At 34.3% G+C, this 22,503-nt stretch overlaps 1 protein-coding gene across 1 annotated transcript; it reads right to left on the bottom strand.

Annotated features, from left to right (window-relative positions):
- Positions 1–2,461: 2,461 nt before the first annotated feature.
- Positions 2,462–20,767, bottom strand: LOC126885563 (uncharacterized). The gene is made up of 3 exons (XM_050652150.1): positions 19,331–20,767; positions 18,641–19,204; positions 2,462–2,560 (listed from the first exon to the last, which is right to left on the bottom strand). Exons 1-3 carry the CDS (start codon positions 20,765–20,767, stop codon positions 2,462–2,464), a joined length of 2,100 nt encoding a protein of 699 aa, XP_050508107.1.
- Between the last annotated feature and the right edge of the window lie 1,736 nt (positions 20,768–22,503).

Genomic DNA, 22,503 nt, shown 5'->3' with positions numbered 1-22,503 from the left:
ATTGCTTGAAAATAACTCAAATAATAATATTTGAGTTATCCTCCCTCTCAAAAAGGTCCGGAACATTGTTTAAATAATCAAAATGTCAAAAAATGAAGGAAAAATTCGATTTTTTTCTTCGTTTTTTGATTATAACCGTTGATTGAGGACCACAATCAACGTTATAACTTTAAAAGCATTCATTTCCGAGAAAAGTTGTACTGACATAAAAGTTGCGTAATTAAATTTTCTACAATAGAGAATTGGTTAAAGATTTAAAAAAAATAGCCACCCTTGTTGCAAAATAGCAATAATTGAATAATTAAACAAAAAGCCATACAAAAACAAGTATTAGCATTTTATGTTTTTCAACCATTTAGGCTACACTTAGGACCTTCATATTTCACCCAGAAAAACTTTGTGATACAGTAAAACAATACTGTAAATTTCATTAAGATCGGTTTAATAGATTTTGCAAAATAAATTTTGCAATCCAGCTTTCGCAAAAAAAAAATCATTTTTTCAAAATGTTACAGGACTGAAAATAAAGCAGATAGCAAGTTGAAATTTTTTGCTTATAGAAGTGTGCTGCACCTTTCATTTTCAATTTGCAAAACTAAAATCAATTAACTAGCACGGCGTCAGGAATTTTTTAAATAAACATTTATTATTGGTGCTACGCGCAGGACAGCGGATAGTTTGCTCTGATTGGGCATTCCAATGACCTTTGATAATGATTGATACATTTTAATTTTTATTACATTTCGATATAAATAAATAAATTTGTTTATTGCAAAATAAAAACACATACTCTATCCTTTAAAATAACACTTTTTTTAGCAAAAACTTTCTTTGTTCATATATTTTAACTTTGAGAATAAAAGTTTATTATTTTTAAACATATGCAATTGTTTAAACAATATTTCAAAAACAATAATAAAATTAGTTTGATTTTTGTGGAATTAAAATATTAAAATACAACAAAATATAGAATAAGAAAATAATATATTAGATTAGATAAAGATTGTAAGAAATTTTGGTGGAAATCAACTTCTGTGAATCGAACACCGCTGTCCTGTGCGTAGCACCAAAAATTAATGTTTATTTAAAAAATTTCTCCTCACGCCGTCGTAATTAATCGATTTTATTTTTGCAAATTGCAAATGAAAGGTACAGTATATTTCTATAAGCAGAAAAAAATTCAACTTGTTATTTGCTTTATTTTTAGTCCTGCAACATTTAAAAAAAATGAATTTTTTTGCGAAAGCTGGATTGCAAAATTTATTTTGCAAAATTTATTTAACCTATCTTAATGAAATTTACTACTAAATCTATAATGAAAATATGAAGGTCCTAAGTGCAGCATAAATTTTACAAACGTAAAATGCGAATACTTGTTTTTGTATGGTTGTTTTGCAATTAGTGCTATTTTGCAACAAGGGTGACTATTTTTAAAATTTTTAGCTAATTCTATGTTGTAGGAAATTTAGTTACGCAACTTTTATGCAAGTACAACTTTTCTCAGAAATGAATAGTTTTAAAGCTATAATCAAAAAACCAATAAAAAATCGAATTTTTCCTTCATATTTTGATTATTTAAACAATGTTCCGGACCATTTTGAGTGGGAGGATAACTCAAATATTATTATTTGAGTTATTTTCAAGCAATTTCTGCAAAAAAATTGAGTCACCTCTCAACGTCCATCTCAAAACAGATGCGCCCTGGACTATAAAACAATATCGAGCATTCTGGATAAGTCAGTCATACGAGTATTTATTATATATTGATTGGTGTTTTATTATATTTATATAACAGCGCTACAGGTTTTGTAGGCCTACGGCTTCTAAATTCTGGATAATAGTTTTCCATTGTTTTCGGTCCTCTGCACTCTTTTTCCAGTCCTTCTCTCCGATTTCTTCTAAATCCCTCTCTGCAGCCTCTAACCATCTCTTCCTTGGGCATCCTTTTCTTATTTTTCCCAATTATCTGTCATTCAATATTCGTTTAGCTTATTTCATTAGTCTATCCAGAATCTGCAAACCAAATACTTTGTGGTCACGCTATTCCATGCTCAAAGCAGTATTAAAAATTGAAAAAAAAAGTGTCAATATAGGCGATTATTTTAAGTTAACAGCATACCATTTGAAGAAAAAAAAAGTATGATTCACGTCCAAAAAGCAAAGATTTTCACCAAAGCAGAAATTTCAAAATTTTTATCTGAAGCTCCTGATGACATATTATTTAATGATTAAGGTAGCTGCTATATTTAGATTAGCTGGCGCATGCCGTAGAGAAGATCTCATGAAAATAACAATAGATGATATATGTATGTAAATTCAGTGCGGAAAAGTAATGCGGAAAAGTAAATCTTTCCAAACTAAAAAGCGTGCTTAAAAGTAGACTTTTTTGCGCGCTCGTAGAAAAATTTCATTATCAGCTTCTATTTCCCAACTACCTTGCTCTGATAAGTGTCATTTTAGACTATTTACACTCACACAAATGCACGGGCACAAATTCGTACACAAAGTCATGATTTATTCGAACGGTAGAAAGCGAAAGACAGGAATTATTACCTTTCACCTAAAACATACTTAAATGTATAAACTTAACCAATAAATTAGGCCTAATCTACCGATAAAGTTAAACAAATAAAGAGGTCTATACGCGAAACATGTACTTGGCGGTAAGTGTACACTACCGTCGTAAAGTTGTTGCAAATCTCCATATTTGTATGTTTTAGCGAAATGGAAATTTAGCTAGATTATATGACTATACAGGGCACCAGGGCAGCCAGACGAAAACGAAACAAAGGCATTATCAGGAACTACCACAACATTCTTGAAAAACTCAGTAACAGTTCAATTTTTGATTAAAGGGGGACATATTTTTCGGTATTATCTATTACTTTACATTTATCCGAAAGCCGGGTAAGAATCACTCCAGATTTTATTAATGGCAAATAAAATATGAGAACGATCATGGGTAGTAGAGAAACCAATTTACATCTGCGTTATAAATTTTGACAATTCGTTTGATAGGGTTCAACATGAGAGTCTGTTTGAATATCTAGAAATAATTGGAATAGGTGATGAAGATCTGAGTCTTTTGCATCTATATTGGAATCAAGAAGCTTCTATTCTGGTATTCTGGTATTCTGCCCCGCCCTATTATTGACGCACGACAGAACTAACGTAGATCAGGGAGAAAGCGTGTTAAAATTCGTTTGCATTAATAATCTTATATTTTTCGCTGTATGAAACCCATAATTACAATTCTTAGGTTTAAATAATTATTAAGCCAACACTGACTAATAACCTAGTTATCCCTATCAAATTTTCATCCCTCCCATATATTAGATCATGCTTGGATATTGCGAAAGAGGTAACTTGCTGTATTGATTATCATCTGCCGAAGGGTGAACGCCTCTTTTGAGTGTCACCTGCACACGGGACTGTTCTGATCACGGCCTTCTTCGCTTGAAGGCAAAATACGCAATCCTTTCTTTTGGACTAAGTCTCACTAAGAAAACGAACATTGTGACCAGTAATCTCTCTTTCGTATGTTAGCTTTCGTTTAGCAACACGTATCTGCAAAATAAGATGCTAATCCGTTAGCCAGTTAATCCGTGCGTAAAAACAGGCATATGTGGTTGACCTAAACGCAAACAAACTAAACAGGGCTTGGACAAATTTTTATAAACTTATAATATTGTCTGTCTCTCTTAATTCCACTTGAACCAGAAACCTAAACATAAATATAGTCCACTTATACATTGTACAGCGAATTTATCAATCAAGACATGAAAAAGACAGACACTAATTCATCATATATTTTACACAATGATACAATGTATTATTATGTCATATTTTTTATCCGACATCTAAAACTAAAACTAATTTTAACTATTTATAATGGGAAATAAGCCACAATATTATTAAAAAATTATTTTTATTAACGTTTCGACGCCCAAATCGGGTGCCGTTGTCAAAATACAAAATACTACTAACATAAACAAAAATTTTGTTGCTTAGTAAAAAAATTCTTCTAATAATTTATTTAATTTGACTCATTTATATCGGCAATTCAGATACATATGATACATTTTAAAGTAGAAGACTTTAAAATGATATTGCCAATATTTATGAGTTGCGTTCCTGGGACGACTTTACTGAAAGATTACATGAAATTACATTACAAATTCGATTACATGAAATCAACCCCAACTCAAGAATATCCATCACAAAAATCATAGCATGTGATCTGTCTTTAAAAAGACAACCATATGCAACGGTGCGGTGACATTAAAATTCTCGCGTTAGAGATCTCATAGTAAATCACGAGGGAAAACCAGGAAAAACCTCGTGATACTATCCCGACATCGTAAGTATTTGGTCTTACATTTAATTTACTCTCAAAATTAATACCAAATTCTGACTTTACTATAATTTTGTTTATTATATTAAAAATAATATAATAATACTATCATAAATATTCGATGTGCCATTTTGCACATCGAATCCACCGGGCTGTACCTTTCCTCTGACTATATTCAAAACACGGCACTTGTCTAGACCGAACTGCATACTAATATCATTAGAGAATGTTTCTACAGTTTTTAGCATCTCTTCTAGGTGTTCTCGAGTGGAAGCCATTAATTTCAAATCATCCATATACAACAGATTATTGAGCTTCGCTACCACAATATTATTGCTTCATAAATATTGGCAATATCATTTTAAAATCTTCTACTTTAAAATATATCATATGTATCTGAATTGCCGATATAAATGAGTCAAATTAAATAAATTATTAGAAGAATTTTTTTACTAAGCAACAACATTTGTGTTTATGTTAGTAGTATTTTGTATTTTGACAACGGCACCCGATTTGGGCGTCGAAACGTTAATAAAAATCATTTTTTAATAATATTGTGGCTTATTTCCCATTATAAATAGTTAAAATTGTAAAAATGCCACAAGAACATAGCTTCAGAACAACACTAAAACTAATTATTACTTCTTTGTTAAATATGCTGTTACATATTATATTGTTAAATCGTATCCAGTAACAGGTGAAATTAACTTGTACATTAGCTGGTTCTGCCATCCTGTTGGTTTCCTAGACTGCATCATATTCATTAGGTATAAATCTACTGCAGTACTATATTAAATCACGCAAATTAATTTTCTCACTAAGAACAATACGTCATTACAATCTTTAATTGAGTATCATTCAGCCGTCCTGCATTCCCGCCTCCCATTACAGATCGGTAACCGCAGCTCTGTGAGTGACGCACGAATGATATCTATGGGACAATGGCTGCGTAACGGTTGATATAACCAATTTGCATTAGTGCAGGGATTGTCGCGGAGCGTAATCACTTTGGTTTGCCACACTGTGAATCCATACATACATGCACTTCCCCAACGAATTATATTTTCAACAACGCGACGCAACATTGCAGAACATTGAATCGAATTATTATTTTCCGGTTTGTAAATGCCTGCGCTACAGCCCTTCTCTCCTGGCGATAGCGTTTATGGTTTGGTTGGCGATGTTTGATCGGGAAATTACTAGGCTCGATAATTCATTTTTGATGAGACCCTTGATTATACCTTTTAGTTGTTCAAGTGACAATAAATACATTTCTCTTTTTCAACAAAAATACTTTTCACGTAGTCAAACAGATGAAATAGAGAATGTAAAAAAATCCCCTTACGAACAATTCACACATCCACTATTTCGGGCTGGAAAATTTTTTTTGAATAGAATCAAAGATCCAAACACTAGTTCTTAGAAATGTGTTTCGCCCTCTTAAACCTCTCTGGGCTCATCAGTAAAGATGAAAGGTTGAATATCTTCAGACACATTCCACTCAAAAACAACATTCGAGACCTAGACATAGCAGGAGCGTAAATCTACGCCAAATCTGACAATGACAGTCTCAAGCTTTAATTCCCTAATTACTTAAAGTAAAATATATGTTCAAAAACAAAAGATGTAGATCTTTGAAACACACTCAGTGATCAAAAGATCCAAAGTTAATGGTTTAACGACCACTCGTACGAAATCAAACAGATGAAATAGAGAATGTGGAAAAATCCCCTTACGAACAATTCACACATCCACTATTTCGGGCTGGGAAAAATTGTTTGAATAGAATCAAACATCCAAACACTAGTTCTTAGAAATGTGTTTCGCCCTCTTCAACCTCTCTGGGCTCATCAGTAAAGATGAGAGGTTGAATATCTTCAGACACATTCCACTCAAAAACAACATTCGAGACCTAGACATAGCAGGAGCGTAAATCTACGCCAAATCTGACAATGACAGTCTCAAGTTTTAATTCCCTAATTACTTAAAGTAAAATGTATGTTCAAAAACAAAAGATGTAGAGCTTTGAAACACACTCAGTGATCAAAAGATCCAAAGTTAATGGTTTAACGACCACTCGTACGAAATCAAACAGATGAAATAGAGAATGTGGAAAATCCCCTTACGAACAATTCACACATCCACTATTTCGGGCTGGGAAAAATTGTTTGAATAGAATCAAAGATCCAAACACTAGTTCTTAGAAATGTGTTTCGCCCTCTTCAACCTCTCTGGGCTCATCAGTAAAGATGAGAGGTTGAATATCTTCAGACACATTCCACTCAAAAACAACATTCGAGACCTAGACATAGCAGGAGCGTAAATCTACGCCAAATCTGACAATGACAGTCTCAAGCTTTAATTCCCTAATTACTTAAAGTAAAATATATGTTCAAAAACAAAAGATGTAGATCTTTGAAACACACTCAATGATCAAAATATCCAAAGTTACTCGTACGAAATATTCCTATTGCATTGAAAATTGGAACATGGAACGTAAGAAGTTTATACCAATCAGGCAAACTGGATAACGCTGTATCGGAAAGGTGCAGAATGAAGATTAACACACTAGGCCTTAGCGATATACAATGGCCTGGATCAGGAAAATGTAACACCAGAAATGGAACACTGTATTATTGCGGAAACAACGACCCCAATCACAAACAGGGAGTTGGAATTATAGTTGATAAAAATTCTCGGAAAGCCTAACTTTGTAACTTTGTTCCCTATTCTGATCGAGTATTAATGCTGTCTCTCAACTCTCATTTAAATCGTAAAATAAATATAATCCAAGTATATGCACCCACTGCAGACAAGGATGAAGACACCATAGAGGCCTTCTATGAACAAATTGGCAATGTCTTAAAGCTAACTAAAAGACATGACATAAATATTATAATGGGCGATTTGAACGCTAAAGTCGGTCAAGGAGAAGTAGAGAATTGTGTGGGGCGATATGGACTCGGGGAAAGAAATGAACGTGGCGATAGGCATGTTGATTTCTGTATTAATGAGGAACTCATAATTGCAAATACCTTGTTCAAACTTCCTAAACGTAGACTACATATATAGAAGTTACCAGCTGACAATAACAACAAAATAGTCAGAAATCAAATAGATTATATTATCGTCAACAGAAGATATAGAAATTCTATAATATCATCTAAAACTTATCCAGGAGCGGACATTTCCTCCGATCACAACCCTGTTGTTTTGTCTATGAGAGTGAAACTAAAGAAGGTAAAGAGCCCTAGCTCCAATAAAATCATGGATACAAGGCGGCTCAAACAAGACAACACATATGCGGAAACGAAATTTAAAATAAACGAGAACTTAAGGAAAGTCAAAGAAGATAGTGCGGAAACTCTGACTGTTGACCAAAAATGGGGCAAAATTCAACATGCCTTAGTGTCCGTTTGAAAAAAAAACCTTCAAACCACTTGGAGAAAAACAAAATCTTGGATGACAGTAGAAATTCTTGAACTTATGGAAGAACGAAGAAAACATAAAACAAAAGACCCGAATAAATACAAAGAAATTCAGAGAAACATCAGAAATAAAATTGGAGAGGCAAAAGAGAGGTGGCTCTCCAACAGATGCAAAGAAATAGAAGACATGGATAATAGTTATTTTCCTGACAAGTGCAGAAAGTCATACTTTTCGCACGCGACAGCAGTTTGCCGAACGACGCGAAGCGGGAGTTCGGCAAGCAGTCGAGTGCGGAAAAGAGACTTTATGCAAGCGTTAGGAACAATATTTTTTCTACGAGTCTTTAAAAAATGACCAAATCTTAATCAATTAATTTAATTAATATGAAAATACATACACAAATTAATTCTTTGACAAGGTTGTCAAAACCAAAGTTTCAGCATAATTGGTTAGCATGACGACGATCTTGGTTTCCATGACGACGATTCAAAACCACTGTTATTGTCTACTGATTTGACTTTCGAATATTATGTCAAAATTATTTTATCTCATCGAATTCTCGCGTTAATTTCATTAAAACATGAACACAATAAGACATATTTGAAATAAATTAGTAAATAATATCTAAATATTAGTTTATTGCATGTATTATAATTATTTTAAGGCCATATTAACATATCTAAATTAACACGCGTGCGGAAAATAAAACGCGTGTGGAAAAGTAAAACGCGTGCGGAAAAGTAACACGCGTGCGGAAAAGTAACACGCGTGCGGAAAAGTAACACGCGTGCGGAAAAGTAAAACTTTCTAAACTAAAATTCGTGCGCGAAAGTAGACATTTTTGCACGCTCGTAGAAAAAAAGTATGACAGCTTTAATTTACACAAAAAAATCAAAGAAATGACAGGTTCTAGAAAAAACACAAGAACGAATACCTTTAAAAATGATAAAGGGGATGTTATTACTGACGTGAAGGGGAAATTGTGTCACTGGACCAATTACATCCAACAACTCTTTAATGATGAAAGAGGAGAACTGTCATTAGAAATCACAGAGGATTCCGGACCACCAATATTAAGAAAAGAAGTCATATATATGCCATTAAAACACGAAAGAGGGTAAAGCTACTGGACCAGATGATGTGCCTGCCCATCGAATTATTAAAACTTATTGATGAAGATGGTATTGATATAATGGTTGAACTCTTTAATCTAATATATCGGACTGCCACAATCCCCAGACAATGGCTGCAATCGACCTTTGTAGCAATTCCCAAAAAGTCAAGTGCAACAACCTGCTCGGATCACAGAACAATATCTCTAATGAATAATACACAGCAGAATTGTTAAAACTCTCGAATATGAAATCAGTGACACAAAATTTGGCTTTAGAAATGGTATGAGCACACGAGATGCTTTGTTCGGCTTGAATGTGCTAACCCAGAAATGCATGGACATGAATCAGGATATGTACTTATGTGTTGTAGACTTTGAAAAGGCATTTGATAAAGTTCAACATAAAAAGCTTGTAGATATATTAAAAAGCAAAAATATTGACAGTCGTGATATGAAAAGTATATCTAATATATATTGGAATCAAACTGCCAAGGTAAGAGTTGACAACCAGGACACCCAAGATATCAAAATACAGAGAGGAGTCGTCAGGGTTGCGTGCTGTATCCACTACATTTCAATGTCTCGAGTGAAGCGGTATTTCAATAAGCTCTCTCAGATTCAATAGAAGGTATATCTACCAATGGAGAAGTTTTGAACAACTTACGTTTTGCAGACGATACAGTAATAATAACGGATAACAACAATAATTTACAGAACGTAATACAATGCCTTAATGAACTCTGTCATGAGTACGGACTGAAGATGAATTTAAAGAAAACTAAATGCATGATAATAACTAAATCAGCACACGCAAACATCCAATTAACTATTGAAGATACTGTGATTGAGAGTGTGGATAACTACAAATACTTAGGAACATGGATAACATCAAATGTAGACCAAACCAAAGAAATTAAGACACGTATTGAAATAGCACGTGCATAATTCATTAAACTTAAAAAATTTCTATGCTGTGGGGATATAAGGTTAGAACTACGCCTAAGGATGCTTCGATGTTACATGTTCTCTACTCTTATTTATGGCTTGGAAGCGTGGACGTTGAAACAAGTCCATTTGAATAAGTTGGCCGCCTTTGAATTTTGGTGTTACAGAAGAATCCTACGAACATCTGTATTCAAAGAATGTCGAACTTGGAAGTACCTAGAAGGATAGGAAATCAACCCGAAATAATACTATCAAAAGACGAAAACTTGAGTACTTGGGACATGTGATCAGAGGGTAATAATACTCATTATTACAACTTATTATGCAAGGCAAAATCCGAGGAAAGCGAAATGTGGGAAGACGAAGAATATCCTGGCTTAAGAACTTACGGGAATGGTTCGAATGCAGTAGTGCAGAGCTATTTAGAGCGGCAGTCAACAGGGTCCGCATTGCCATGATGATGTCCAACCTTCGATAGAAGATGGAACTTAAAGAAGAAGAAGCTACAAAAGTATAATCCAATTAACGATTATTCCCGAAATGGTTTATGTACTTGTAGTGATTACGACTCTACATTTTATCTGGCAACGGGCAATCCGAGTTTATTTACCGGCCATCCCAATATTTTCTTTCAATTTACATCGAATAGAAAAAAATATCTAGTGTACATTCGATGGACACTAGATCATTTGGGAGATAATGCGACAAAGGTAACCATTTATAAAGCTTAACGTGTAATCGAGAAACATTGCATTCAACTTCATACCTTTAATTTATAAATAACTTTGAAAAACTCCTGATACAAGAATAAAAAACCGCTAAACGCCGTAAAAATGAGTGGCTCATACAATATTCCAGCTACAAAAGATCTGATATGAATATTACGTGGCGCGAAAATGTATTTTCATTTTGATGCAAAACAAAATTCTAGTTTTATTTTAAAAGATTTTTCCATAATATTTGCTAAATTTGAAGTAAACGTGCCACAAAAGAGTTTCAAAATTCAAACTGTATGAAAGTTACTCTTTTGTGGCGCGTTTTACTTCAAATTTAGCAAATATTATGGAAAAATCTTTTAAAATAAAATTAAATTTTATTTTGCATCAAAATCAAAATATATTTTCGGCAGAGTAATATTCATATCAGATCTTTTGCAGCTGGAATATTGTATGCGCCACTCATTTTTACGGCGTTTGGCGGTTTTTTATTCTTGTACATTTTGCATAAAGAATCATCTAAGGATACATGCAAAACTCTGTCTCTGTTCAAATAAAAATTCAATCTTGGGAAATTCGCATTGTAGAAATCCAAAAGGAAACACACGAGGGGTTAAATGGCCTCACAGTGGTAGAGCTTTATATCGGATAGTAATATTCAAAAGTATATACTTTTTCGTATGTTCTTTCGAAATATTTTTGTGTTTATAATTTAAATTCCCAGGTTACTTTTGTTCAATAAAAATACCGATGCACATTACAACAGTTATTAAAAAACTTCAAGAAAATCAAATCAAGGAGATGGGACTTCAGTTGGGACAACCAGTTAAAAAACATTGTGGACAAAATCAGTGGTGTTGCGACATTGGCAGATACAATTTGAACAGTTGTTTATTTAGAATATATTTTATATTTTTTAACAAACATGAATATTATAATTGCCGTGAAAATAGGACACTAAGCGCAAATGCCAGTGAAATTTTAATTAAAATCAAGTAAGTACGCCATTCAAAATTAGTAAACGATTATTATTCCTTATTAGACAAGGCGAAACCGACGGGTTCGTTGGAAAAAATATTCCCATGAGATTTTTTTTGCATAATTGCATTGGTGACACATCCCAGAATAAGGTTCAAGAAGTCGCCCACCTGAAAAGTAATTTGGGTCCAATTTTTTTAAAAAAAATTTTTTATTCAAAGTGCAAAAAATCAATATTTTCGGTCCGCACAATTTTTTTAAGATTTTTTGAACCATTCTGGACAAAAAAAGTCTCTTATAATTTTTCTCTAAAGTTGATCGTTTTCGAGTTATAAGCAATTTAAAATTGAAAAAAAAAAACGAAAAATGGCGATTTTCAAGGCTTAATAACTCAATTAAGAGTTATTATTATGAAAATCAGAAAGTGAGTAAATCAAAGTTTAAAGCCCCCCCCCCTTGCATGATCCTGAACAAATTTGTGTCATTAATTTATTACTAAGCTGTTATTTTTAATTCGGTAAGATCGTATTGACGCGGCTGTAAATGTGAGTGCGAGTAAGATGCACCATTGACTGCCGGAACGGCATCTCTCTCGCACTCACCATTGACGGCAACCTAATACGTGTATGGCGCTCATTATTATTACTTATAAATAACAGCTTAGTAATAAATTAATGACAAAAATTTCTTCAGGATCTTGTAGGGGTGGCTTTAATCTTTGATTTAGTCACTTTCTGATTTTCATAATAATAACTTTTAACCGAAGTATTAAGCTTGAAAATCGCCATTTTTCGTTTTTTTCAATTTTAAATTGCTTATAACTCGAAAACGATCAACTTTTGGGACTATTTTGAGTCGCAGTCTATTTAGAATAGTTACCTCATTAACAAGAGCGTAAGTCGTTGTTCGAAGTTACGCCGAGTGTAATTATTGTCAGTAGCTGTCATTTAGGGTAGTCTATTATAGAAAGTTACCCAACCAATAACTATAGTGTAATAATCAGTAGCTGCCAATAAAACCATATTTTTTATTCCACACTTCAACCATTTATTTACCATCGTCGATCGAGAAGAAACGGACACAGGGCATTAGAAAACAATTTAAACCTTATATTAACATCGAATTATCCATTTGGTCCTTCGAGCCGGATGCAAACGGTCCTTCGATTCTTATCATTGTCAGCTGTAATTGGATCAGTTAGTTTTTCCTCTACTTTTACTTTTATTATGTGTTTCATTTACTTAGTGTGGCAAATGTGAACAAAAAACAAAAACTATGAAAAGAAAAAAAATTAAAGCAAAAAGTATATCACTATGGAGATGTAAGCTATTAATTCCTAAAAATTTTAAATATCTCGTGAACACCTTTCTCTAACAAGCTTGGGTTGCACTATTTGTTGAATTCTCATAAATAGTTGCTATTTTTAACGACATATACAGTGCATTCGTAAAGTGTAAAAACGATCTATTATATCTCATGACCTAATTATTTTCAGAGTTAAACCTCTGACAGGTCGATTTTTATTTTCAAATTATGATTTTTTGACGTATAGCATATAATAGTGACGTCATCGATTTGGGCGTAATGACGTCATCGATGATTCATGAATCAATTCTCTATTCAGTAATATAAACATTAACATCATTATTTATACAGGGTGACCAAAAAATAATTTTTGAATTAAAATAATTGACGCAAAAAAAGAATGTATGTAATTTATTTAACTCAAAATACATTTTACTGATGCCACCTATAATAAAAAAAGGTTTATTTCATAAATAAACATTGCTTTTCGCTTAAATTAAATGTCAAACAGCCACACACCTGCCTCTTGACAGTTTGAACATTTAATATAAGCGAAAACATTTTATTTGCCAAATTAACATTTTTTTTCTCTTTTCTGACAGCAGTAAAATGTATTTTGAGTTAAATAAATTACATGTATTCTTTTTTTTTGCGGCAATTAATTTAATTCAAAAATTATTTTTTTGGTCACCCGGCTTAAAAAATAATGTTGTTAATGTTTATATTACTGAATAGATAATTGAATCACCTTTCAAAAGAGCTGTCACACGACCCCTATTCCCGTTTAAAAAAATCATCGATGACGTCATCACGCCCAAATCGATGACGTCACTATTATGGGATATACGTCAAAAAATTATAATTTAAAAATAAAAATCGACAAGTCGGAGCTTTAACTCTGAAAATAATTAAGTCATGAGATAATAGACCATTTCCACACTTAATGAATGCATTGTATATTAGGGATGGGAAAAACAAACCGGTTTTTTTACTAGGCAATAACCGGTTTTACCGGTTGTTTTTTTGTCCCGGTTATAACCGGTTTTTCTTTTTAAAGTAAAAACCGGTTATTAGGTTTTTACGGTGATAAGGATTAGGTTAGGTATTATTTTGGATCCCAATCATAATTATTATTCTCAAGTAGGTAATTATTCCAAACAAAACCATAATTCAAATTTTATTTTATTTTATAAAATACAGAAGCAAACTGAAAGTGCAATCCCACATCAGCCAAAAACAACTATTAAGTTTTATTATAATATTTCCTTGAAAAGGTAGTTGTAATCATAATATTTACATAAGAAGTGATCTAGTTGAATTAGACGCAAGCATCATATATTTTTCACACTTAACTCTTGACATTGAAAGTGGGTGAATGACTTTTTCTGATTACCAAAAATAATGCTCTGTCTATGAATATCGAATTGCTGATTACGAATACGAATCTCCAAGAATTTCGCTACGTTTTCAAAATGATACACTCATACAGGAAATATTAAATGAGTTAAAATGTACCTATTCTACAAATATACAAACGTGTTAAAAATAATACATGTTCTTTCGATAGTACTAATTTTGATCATATTGATATCGAGTCGAATGGAGTATCGCAAACTAAAGTGTATTGTAAATGTAACTTTGTAACATATTGGATTAAAAAAACCGAAAACCGGCTTTTCTAAAAACCGGTTTTTTGGTCGGTTATAACCGCCAGGTTAAACCGTAAGTAGAAAAACGGTATAACCGAAAATCGGTGTTTTGTCAAAAACCGCCATCCCTACTGGTGTGAGTTTTTATTCAATCTCACCCCACCGTGGCAAAAATGGTTTAATTATTACCTTTTGCCTAATTGGACATAGGTGAATATTTTAGGACCACACCCGTATGTCCCGTCCTTCGATATAAACAAAATAGTGAACTTTTAGGAGAACTGGTTCGAATAATTTGATTTGGTCTGGTTTTAAGGGTGCTAATTAATACGATAGAAAGGGTTGTGTATTAGCGATAAATAAGGGTATTCGGCGAACAAAACATTTATTAACAACAACGATTTTGACAAATAAGCGGCTTAACGATAAATTATAGTCTTAATAGCGAACGAGAGAACGTAAGAGTCTTTTTAATCTATTAATTATTGCGGAGAGAGTATTTTTACGGCGAAAAGAGACGCACAAGCGAACAAAGTGTTCATCTCTGACATCAGAAAGAGACTGCTGAAATTCTATTCAAATCTCTGCACTATTATCTTTGATAGTTTAGTTTACACTATTCGCCCTGAAAAGGGCCAAACACATGTTACACTTCTTTGGCAAAATGACCTGCTTTTACCCCGAAACTATAAAAAATGCAGATGTATATTTTATGAAACACACAACGCTACACTCAAGTTTTTCAGAGAATTAAATATTTTAAACACAATACAGATTGTCCCAACAGATTTACAGAGAGATATTTTTATAAAAGCAAATTAATGTAAATAACTGTTGTTTTCACAACATACTCCCCCGCGTTGAAGCACTGGCTTTAACATAAACCTAACCTAACATAAATCAACTTACAATGTTCTTAAGCGAAAACACTAAACTTAACTTAATTTTAACAGTCATTTGGTAGAGGACACAATTTATTAATAGAGTGCTTGAAGACTCCATCTTTAGTTTTGACCGATGCAACTCTTACTCGGCCATCCTTTCCGGGAAAGACATCAATCACTCTTGCTAGAGCCCAGTAAAGAGGAGGAGTGTTACCTTCAATCAACAAGACGAGATCGTTGGGCTCTAGGTTCTTATGAGGAAGAAACCATTTAGGGCGATTTTGGAGTCTGTTCAAGTAGTCAATTGACCATTTTTTCCAAAACATTTGCTGGAGTTTAGAGAGATGTTGCCATAAACTTAATCTATTTTCGGGAATGTGGATTACATCCCTTTCAGGAAATGACGTAAGAGATTGTCCAATCAAGAAATGTCCAGGGGTCAGATAGGTTAGATCAGAGGGATCATTTGAGAGGGAGCAAAGCGGTCGAGAGTTGAGCACAGCTTCAATTTGAGTGAGAACAGTGGTAAATTCTTCAAAAGTGAGCTTAATATCACCCATGAGTCTACGGATATGATGCTTTGCGCTCTTTATAGCGCTTTCCCAGATGCCACCATGATGAGGGGCTCGAGGAACTATGGTTTTCCAGCGAATATGCGATGATGCCAAAAAATCATTAATAGAGCGAGAGTTTTCTTTTTCTTTTAAAAACTTATAAAGTTCAAACAACTGATTACGAGCTCCCAAAAAGTTCGTGGCGTTGTCACTGAATATAGTCTGAGGGAGGCCTCTACGGCTAATAAAACGTTTTAGAGCGAGAAGAAACGTCTCTGTAGAAAGGCCGGACACGACTTCGATGTGAACAGCTCGAGTCGATAGACAAACGAAAAGAGCAATATAAGATTTTATCAAGGGAGCTTTGCGGAGTTTGGAAGCTTTAATCTGAAAGGGGCCACCAAAATCTAATCCTACATGAGCGAATACTCGAGAGGATTGCAAACGTTCCTTTGGCAAATCTGCCATAATCTGAATAGCGGGTTTGGCATTAAATCTAAAACAAACCATACATTGGTGTATGACCTTTTTAACTTCACGTAGTCCATTTAAAGGCCAATATTTAAGTCGAATTTGAGATAAAGTATTTTGAGGACCAGAGTGACAAAGTCTGATATGTTCTCTCTGAAGAATGAGACGTACTACACGATTTTTTGAGGGAAGGAGAAGAGGATATTTTTGATCAAATGTGACGTCTGAGTTACCAAGGCGACCTCCTACACGCAGCATTTCATTTTCATCCAAAAAGGGGTTTAAGCGTAAAATAGACTTATTGGATAGAGTTTTACCTTTTTTAATCTCAGAAATCTCAAGCGAGAAAGAAGAATACTGAAACATCTTAACAATCTTCAGTTCAGCGTTTTGAAGTTCGCTTACTTCAAGAGAATTTGATAACTTATGAGAAGGCGATTTGGCATTATTGGCAAACCTGAATATAAATGCTAAAGTTCTTACAAACCTTGAAAAATTAGAGAACCTATCAGAAAGAGAGGTGAAAAAATCTATTTGATCATTTCGAATGTGAAGAGTTACTTTCCTTTCTTCGGGTAACTTGGAGGTATAAACCTTTGGATTGTATTTCAACAAATCCAACCGAGATTGATTCAAAAATTGAGGACCATGAAACCACAAAGAAGATTTAAGTATTTCAGCGGGTAGCATTCCTCGGGAGAGTATGTCGGCAGGATTCTCTTTGGATCGTACGTGCCTCCAATGAGCGTTAGGAGAATTATCTAAAATTTGTGCAACCCTATTTGCTACAAATTGAGTCCAACGAGAGGGATGCGAACGAAGCCAAGCGAGAACAATTTCTGAATCCGACCACATATTTATAGAGTCTAAGCGAGAGAGTTTTTCTTCAATAATATTAGCAATCCTTGCTGTGAGCTTACTACACAATAGCGCACCCATGAGTTCCAATCTTGGGAGAGTCAAGGGTTTTAGCGGAGCGACACGACTCTTAGATGCTAAAAGTGAACAAGATACTTGTTCTGATCTATAAATCACACGTAGGTAGATGCAAGCTCCATAAGCCTTTAAACTTGCATCCGAGAATGCGTGAATCTCAACACTAGTGATTTCTTGACTTAAAAAGAGACACCGAGGTATATTTAAATCCTTAAAATTAGAGAGACTGCGAACAAAATTTAGCCACTCATGCAACGTATCTGCATCTATGATATCGTTCCAATTAATTTTGGAAATCCAAATTTGTTGCATGATTAATTTAGCGACAACTGTAACTGGGTTAATTAGGCCTTGAGGATCAAATATTTGGGCAATCATTGACAGTACTTCTCTCTTGGTGTACGAGTCCTTTAAGGTAAAATTTGGGAGAGAGATTGAGAAGGTGTCAAGAATAGGATTCCAACATAAACCTAAAACCTTATTGGAGCCATTATCTGGAGCTATTACATAAGTAGTGTTCGAAGAGAGAGAAGAGATATTTTTTAAAAACAAGTCTGAGTTAGAACACCATTTATGGAGAGAGATACAAGCGGTTCCAAGCAAACTAGTTATTTCCTTATGAGCTTTAAGGAGAGTCTGTACATCATTAGCGCCATAGAGAATGTCATCAATGTAACAACTATTTTGAAGAGCATCACTGGCCAAAGGATACTTAGTCTGATGAGTTTGTGCCAGTTCCATTAAACAACGAGTACTCTGAAAGCTAGCGCTTTTAGTTCCATACGTGACGGTTTGCAATTCAAGACACTCAATGTCTTTTTCAGGGGAGTCACGCCAGAGAATGTTTAAAAGAGAGGTTTGAGGAGGATTTATTCTAACTTGTCTATACATTTTTTGTATATCCGTTGTAAAAACGAAGGAATACAATCTAAACCGTAGCAAAATGTCAAAAAGTTCCGGTTGAAGAGTAGGACCTTTGAGTAAAATATCATTGAGCGAATAACCACTAGAGCTTTTCATCGAACCATCAAAAACAACCCTAAGCTTTGTTGTTAAGGATTCTTCCTTAAACACACAGTGATGCGGTAGAAAATATTTATTTTCTAACTTTTCGTTGGTTAGAGAGAGAGGCACTATTTTCGCATGTTCGAGAAGAAGATATTCATTAATGAAAGACTTATACTGAGCATATGTACTTTCGTTTTTTAAGAGCCTATGTTCTAAATTCATAAATCTTTTAAAGGCCATTTTAAAGGATTCACCTAACATTTTATTAGCGTTTTCAGAGACAAATGGAAGATTTACTTGAAAGCGGCCTGAAGGTAACACAAGAGTAGTTTTGCTAAATATTTGTTCCGCTAATTCTTCATCGGGAGTTAATTTACTAACGAGGGGAACTTCTTCAATTGCGAAAAATTGTTGAAGCAACTTATCCAACTGATTTTCTTCGGGTTCGGATTGAACAAAGAGAGAAACATTTGACTGAGAGATAGCCAAATGTGAATTACGGTGAAAAACCTGAGGATTAATTGTACCAAAAATAACATAGCCTAAGTGAGTATTCTGAAGAATGGGAAGATTTTTTCCTAACCGTATAAATCCATCCGTCAATAATTCACTATAGATATCACCAGCTAGAAGCAAATCAATTTTACCCGGAACAGAATACGAGGGATCTGCGAGAGTGAGATCCTGTGGGACTTTTATTTTACTTCTATCTATAGTAGCTCTAGGAAGCCTACAAGTTATACTATCGAGTACAGCGAAAGAAGTTTTAAAACTTCTGTCCTTTACATTATAGGGGAAAAATTCTAAGTTTAACATTTCGTTTGAGAGTGAAGTGTTTTCGGATATGGTTGATATCTGTAGCTGTTTAAAATAAGGGATGAGTTTTAACTTCTCAACCAAATCACGAGAGATAAACGAATGTTGGCTCCCATTATCTAGGAGCGCTCTGGCATGCATGGGTCTGCCGTCTTTCGAATAAACGGTTACTAAAGCGGTAGCCAACAATACATCAGTTTTAACTGATAAAGCGGAGAGAGATGTGGCTGCCTGAGAATCTGGAGAATTTTGCATATCTAAAGGAGGTCTGGATGAGCTAGTAGAAGCTTCATTTTGGCTGCGATTATTAAAAGAATGCTGAGTAGATATGGGAGCGACAACACGAGAGGCACCTTGAGAATTTTGAGGAGTTTGAGCATTGCGCTCACGAGAGAGAGCTTGCCTATTGATGTTCCTAGAGGAAGAGACATTTTCAGAGGTTCCATGGAGGGATGAGTGATGATGACCCCCACACAAAGTACATGATCGAGTGGAGCCGCAATCTTGAGAGAAATGTTTACTACCCAAACAATTAAAACACAGTTTCTTACCTTTTACAAAATTAAATTTTTCCTGTAAAGAGAGGCATTTAAAATCATTACACTGATAAACCTTATGAGCATTACTTCTACAAAAAGTACAATTATTATCAGAGAAAGAGTGTGATGGTTGGTCAACTGATGAGAAGAAAGATGTTTTTGATTGAGACCTGTTATTAACCTTTTTATCATGATCTGAAACATTTAATTTTTCCTGAATATCACACTTTTTCTCGAGAAATTTAAAAAACTGTGAAAGGGTAGGTAAGGTCTTTGTCCCAATATCATATTCAAAGGCCCTATGTGTAGCAAAATCTAATTTTTGTAAAAATATTTCAATTAATAGTAAATCCCAATGCTCAATTGGTACGGACATATTTTTCAAAGCAAGCAGCGTCTGCTGAGCTAGAGTTAAAAATTCGCGTAATGCCTTTGAATTACTTTTAACTAGAGATGGAGCCTTTAACAATTTTTGAATGTGTAAGCTAATCACTCGCGATTTGTTTTCGTAACGATCTTTGAGAGTTTTTACAGCTATATCGAAATTTTCGTCGATAACTTCGATGTTGTCGATCAACTGGAGGGGTTCATTTCGCAGGAACGATTTAAGGTAAATAAATCGTTGCACGTTATTGAGTTCTTCATTGTTCACTATTAGCGTCTCGAAGAGCTGGTAGAACGAGTTGAACTCAGAGAATGACCCGCAGAACGTTTGCATGGTGATCTCCGGAAGCCTAACCTTAGCAGTGGCCACAGTTGACTGAGTGCTATTTGATCTGAGAGGAGGGGGGCCCAACAATAACTCGTCCATCTTACGCTGTAGGCCCGCGAGAATAGAGAAATATTTTTGCTCAGTTGTTACCCTGTCTTCTGCTTCAGTACCGGCTTCATCAATCTCGTCTATCTGATCCATTATTTCTTCATATTTTAAAAAACAGGTTTTTAATTCTGTTTGCCGAAATTGAAATTGTAGCGCATCCTTTTCCGTACTAGCCTTTTGTGAGAGCCAGTTTTCAATTCTTGTAATTTTAGCCTTTAAAGGCGTCCTTTTTTTCTTGAGGTCTTCCATTTCTATCCCGAATTCGATTGAACACACGGCGAGAGAGAGTCTATCGATACGCGGCAAAATCTAAATTACACTGGAGAGTTTTTTGTCAATTAACAAGCGCGGCGAGAGAATAAGAGTCTAAGTTTCACAGAGAGATACAGCGTCTACGTTAAATGTCTACAAAAGTGTTTTTGACCGTAAAATGTCTTTGAGCAGAGTTTACCTTGGATCAGCAATAAAAGTTTTAAAAAATGGAAAAAGCTCACCAAATTATTCCAATTGATAAAGCAACAGGCGGCAGCTACTAACCACACACAATAACTTCACTTCCTTTCACTTAGAGTTTATCGCGACGCGAACTAACAAGTCTTGTAGAGGTATTACACACAAAAATGTCCGAAAAAGCGGCACAAACGCGAAAACCAAACAAAAATCCGGGTCGATGTAGACCATCAAATGGTGTGAGTTTTTATTCAATCTCACCCCACCGTGGCAAAAATGGTTTAATTATTACCTTTTGCCTAATTGGACATAGGTGAATATTTTAGGACCACACCCGTATGTCCCGTCCTTCGATATAAACAAAATAGTGAACTTTTAGGAGAACTGGTTCGAATAATTTGATTTGGTCTGGTTTTAAGGGTGCTAATTAATACGATAGAAAGGGTTGTGTATTAGCGATAAATAAGGGTATTCGGCGAACAAAACATTTATTAACAACAACGATTTTGACAAATAAGCGGCTTAACGATAAATTATAGTCTTAATAGCGAACGAGAGAACGTAAGAGTCTTTTTAATCTATTAATTATTGCGGAGAGAGTATTTTTACGGCGAAAAGAGACGCACAAGCGAACAAAGTGTTCATCTCTGACATCAGAAAGAGACTGCTGAAATTCTATTCAAATCTCTGCACTATTATCTTTGATAGTTTAGTTTACACTATTCGCCCTGAAAAGGGCCAAACACATGTTACACTTCTTTGGCAAAATGACCTGCTTTTACCCCGAAACTATAAAAAATGCAGATGTATATTTTATGAAACACACAACGCTACACTCAAGTTTTTCAGAGAATTAAATATTTTAAACACAATACAGATTGTCCCAACAGATTTACAGAGAGATATTTTTATAAAAGCAAATTAATGTAAATAACTGTTGTTTTCACAACACCTACTGTATATTGAATATATGTATGTACTCGTGTTTGCCTAGTATGTTTTACTTGACATGTTATTTATTGTAACATATTAATTTAAAGTTCTACATATTTATTCGCATTTGCTTCGAATATTTAAGTTTTATGAAATCTTTATATTCGGCGCAGGACTCATATCAGCATTTTATAGCCTTTTTTATGAATATATCTAAAGTATGGGGTAAGAAATAATCCCAGTCGAACGAAATCCCGCATAATGCGGACAAAGGTCACCCCGCCCGCCATAATGGAATCCTGCTGCCATTCTGCTTGGGAAACTCTAACACAATTTGTCCATCAACTGTCCGTGTTCCTTGAGGCGCTTTCAGATTTCATCTACTACATGGCAATGTTGCCAATCGTTAAATTATGTTATTGAGTGACATTTCGATGTATGGAATGTGATACTTTGCGTTCGTAAAATACTCTGTCGATCATTGTCTAAATTCGTTACTGAATGGCTCCAAAGCTTTTTAGAGCAAATAAAGAAGGACAAATTCCTTAAATGTGCAGACATATTAGTTAATAAATGGAAATAAAAATTAATATATGAACCCA

The sequence above is a fragment of the Diabrotica virgifera genome, chromosome 5 (genome assembly GCF_917563875.1).
Source record: "Diabrotica virgifera virgifera chromosome 5, PGI_DIABVI_V3a".
In the NCBI taxonomy this organism is placed as follows: domain Eukaryota; kingdom Metazoa; phylum Arthropoda; class Insecta; order Coleoptera; family Chrysomelidae; genus Diabrotica; species Diabrotica virgifera.
The sequence above is the reverse complement of the archived record's forward strand: the minus strand, read 5'-3'. Positions and strand labels throughout refer to the sequence as shown.

What these genes read in the sequence shown, in the direction of transcription:
- LOC126885563 (XM_050652150.1), bottom strand. Translation starts at nt 20,767, where the DNA reads ATGGAAGACCTCAAGAAAAAAAGGACGCCTTTAAAGGCTAAAATTACA. An exon ending in TATTGTTGGCTACCGCTTTA is followed by an intron (nt 19,205 to 19,330) that starts GTAACCGTTTAT and finishes TATTTTAAACAG; the next exon opens with CTACAGATATCAACCATATC. An exon ending in TACCTTCAGGCCGCTTTCAA is followed by an intron (nt 2,561 to 18,640) that starts GTAAATCTTCCA and finishes AGTATGTTTTAG; the next exon opens with GTGAAAGGTAATAATTCCTG.